The 2,387-nt window shown below is 38.6% G+C and overlaps 1 protein-coding gene across 1 annotated transcript; it reads right to left on the bottom strand.

Moving 5' to 3' along the window:
• Nucleotides 1-946: 946 nt before the first annotated feature.
• Nucleotides 947-1,885, bottom strand: LOC110258910 (olfactory receptor 5AN1-like). The gene has a single exon (XM_021082170.2). The coding sequence runs from the start codon at nucleotides 1,883-1,885 to the stop codon at nucleotides 947-949; it is 939 nt and encodes a 312-aa protein (XP_020937829.2).
• Between the last annotated feature and the right edge of the window lie 502 nt (nucleotides 1,886-2,387).

The following is a 2,387-nucleotide window of genomic DNA, read 5'->3' as shown; positions in this document are numbered from 1 at the left end:
CATCAGTAGATAAACGACTTTGGGATAAATATACAGTATAATGTTATTCAGCCTTGTTAGTGAGGGCAATCTTGTCATTTGTGGTGATATGGATGAAACCTGGGGGAAATGTGCTAAGTGAGATAAGCCAGACTTAGAAAGAAAAGTACTATATAATGTCACTAATATGTGAAATTTAAAAGAGTTGAACTCATAGGAACAGAAAGCAGAATGATGGTAGGATGAAAATAAACAACCTAAATGTCCATCGACAGAGGAGTGGATCAAGAAGATGTGGTACATATACACAATAGAATATTACTTAGACATTAAAAAGAACGAAATACTGGCATTTTTTGCAACATGGATGGACCTAGAAACTATCATGCCATACAATGAGACACCAACATCAAATGCTTTCACTGACATGTGGAATCTCAAAAAAGGACAGACTGAACTTCTTTGCAGAACAGATGCTGACTCACAGACATTGAAAAACTTATGGTCTCTGGAGGAGACAGTTTGGGGGGTGGGGGGATGTGCTTGGGCTGTGGGATGGAAATCCTGTGAAATCAGATTGTTATGATCATTATACAACTACAGATGTGATAAATTCATTTGAGTAATAAAAAAATTTAAAAAAAGAAAATAATGATGCTCCATGACTTAAAAATATTGTGGGATTGAAATCCTATAAAATTGGATTGTGATGATCACTATACAACTATAAATGTAGTAAATTCATTGAGTAATAAAAAATGATGGCTAACAAAAAAAATGTTGTGTTTTTGTGGTTTGATTCAGCTGTTAGTACATTTTGGCATATTATCTTTATCAAATAAAAACTTTTTAATCAAAAGGCAGTGTGATTTTTGTTACATTCCATTTGAATCTTATTGTGTAGGATATTACAGTGTATGAGGATTCCAACACAACAGCTATGCCAGATATCGCAGAATTTGTGACCTCAGCAATACCTTCTCCTCTTTTGCAACCTCTTCAAAGTATCTTTGATTTCTTTGTTCCTCAGACTGTATACCAAAGGGTTCACCATAGGAATCACCATAGTGTAGAAGACTGATGCAAATCTGTCAAAGCTGGAAGAACTTCCAGTGCTAGAACTTAAATAAACAAAGACACTTGCGGTGTAAAAGAGACTAACTGCTGTCAAGTGAGAAGCACAGGTGTTGAAAGCCTTGGACCTGCCTTTAGCTGAAGTGATCTTCATGATGGAGATGACAATATAGACATAGGATATCATGATAACTAGGGCATTTACTATCCCAAAGATCATAGTTAATACAATAGTTAAAAGTTGTAAGAAGAATGTGTCAGTGCAGGAAAGAACTAACAGTTGGGGCATGTCACAGAAGAAGTGGTGGATGACATTAGGCCCACAGAAGTGGAGCTGAAGCATGGCACACACTTGGGACAGAGAACCAGAGAGTCCAGCCATATAGGACCCCAGCACCATCTGACCACAGAGAGTGGGTGACATGATTGATGAATAGAGGAGTGGGTTACAAATGGCAGCATATAAATCATAAGCCATGACTGTCATGAGACAAGATTCACTCAGTCCCATGGTCAAAAAAACCAAACTCTGAACCAAACAGCCCACATAGGTGATAATTTTTTGATTCTGGAAGAAGTTATAGAGCATCTTGGAAGCTGTGGCGCTCACATAGCAAATATCAATGAAGGACAGATTACTAAGGAAGAAGTACATGGGTGTGTGGAGGTGGGCATATATTCTTATTAAGATGATGAGGCACATATTCCAAGTCAGGGTTGTCATATAGATCAACAGGAATACAACAAAGAGCATTGCTATGATTCTGGGAAAATCTGAGAATCCCACGGAGATGAAAGAGGTGATCTCTGTAGTATTTCCTCCCCTAATCATTGGATTGGTGCTCCTGAAATCAGAAAAAAAGACAAGGGAATGCATTGTTGACTCAGGTAAAATGGCAGCATTACAATTCTCATATGTGGCATATTTTTCCTCCATTGAATACTGGAAAAATGCAAATGTGTCACTGTCCTGAGAGGAAAACCCCCAGCTTTTCATCTAGAATTTTAAGCAATGCCTTCTGAGTACTTCAGGTTCTCAGTTATTTCATGAGGTCTCATTAAACTTAAAAGGTATATTTTATGAGGAGTTCCCATTGTGGCCCTGTGGTAACAAATCTGACTAGTATCCATGAGGATGAGGATTCAATTCCTAGCCTTGTTCAGTGGGTTAAGGATCTGGCATGCAGTGAGCTGTAATGCAGTTCACAGATGTGGCTTGGATCCTCTGTTGCTGTTGCTGTGGTATAGGCCAGCAGCTGTAGCTCTGATTTGATCTCTAACCTGGGAACCTCCATATGCCACAGGTGTGGCCCTAAAAAGACCCCTAAAAAAAG

This window comes from Sus scrofa, chromosome 10, assembly GCF_054392235.1.
Source record: "Sus scrofa isolate SSC_HxYL_T2T_F1_AM1 chromosome 10, Sscrofa_HxYL_maternal_Yorkshire_Landrace_v2.0, whole genome shotgun sequence".
Taxonomy (NCBI): Eukaryota; Metazoa; Chordata; class Mammalia; order Artiodactyla; family Suidae; genus Sus; species Sus scrofa.
The sequence above is the reverse complement of the archived record's forward strand: the minus strand, read 5'-3'. Positions and strand labels throughout refer to the sequence as shown.

Bases quoted from the DNA above. Each gene is read 5' to 3' on its own strand.
- LOC110258910 (XM_021082170.2), bottom strand. From the start codon at position 1,885: ATGATTAGGGGAGGAAATACTACAGAGATCACCTCTTTCATCTCCGTG.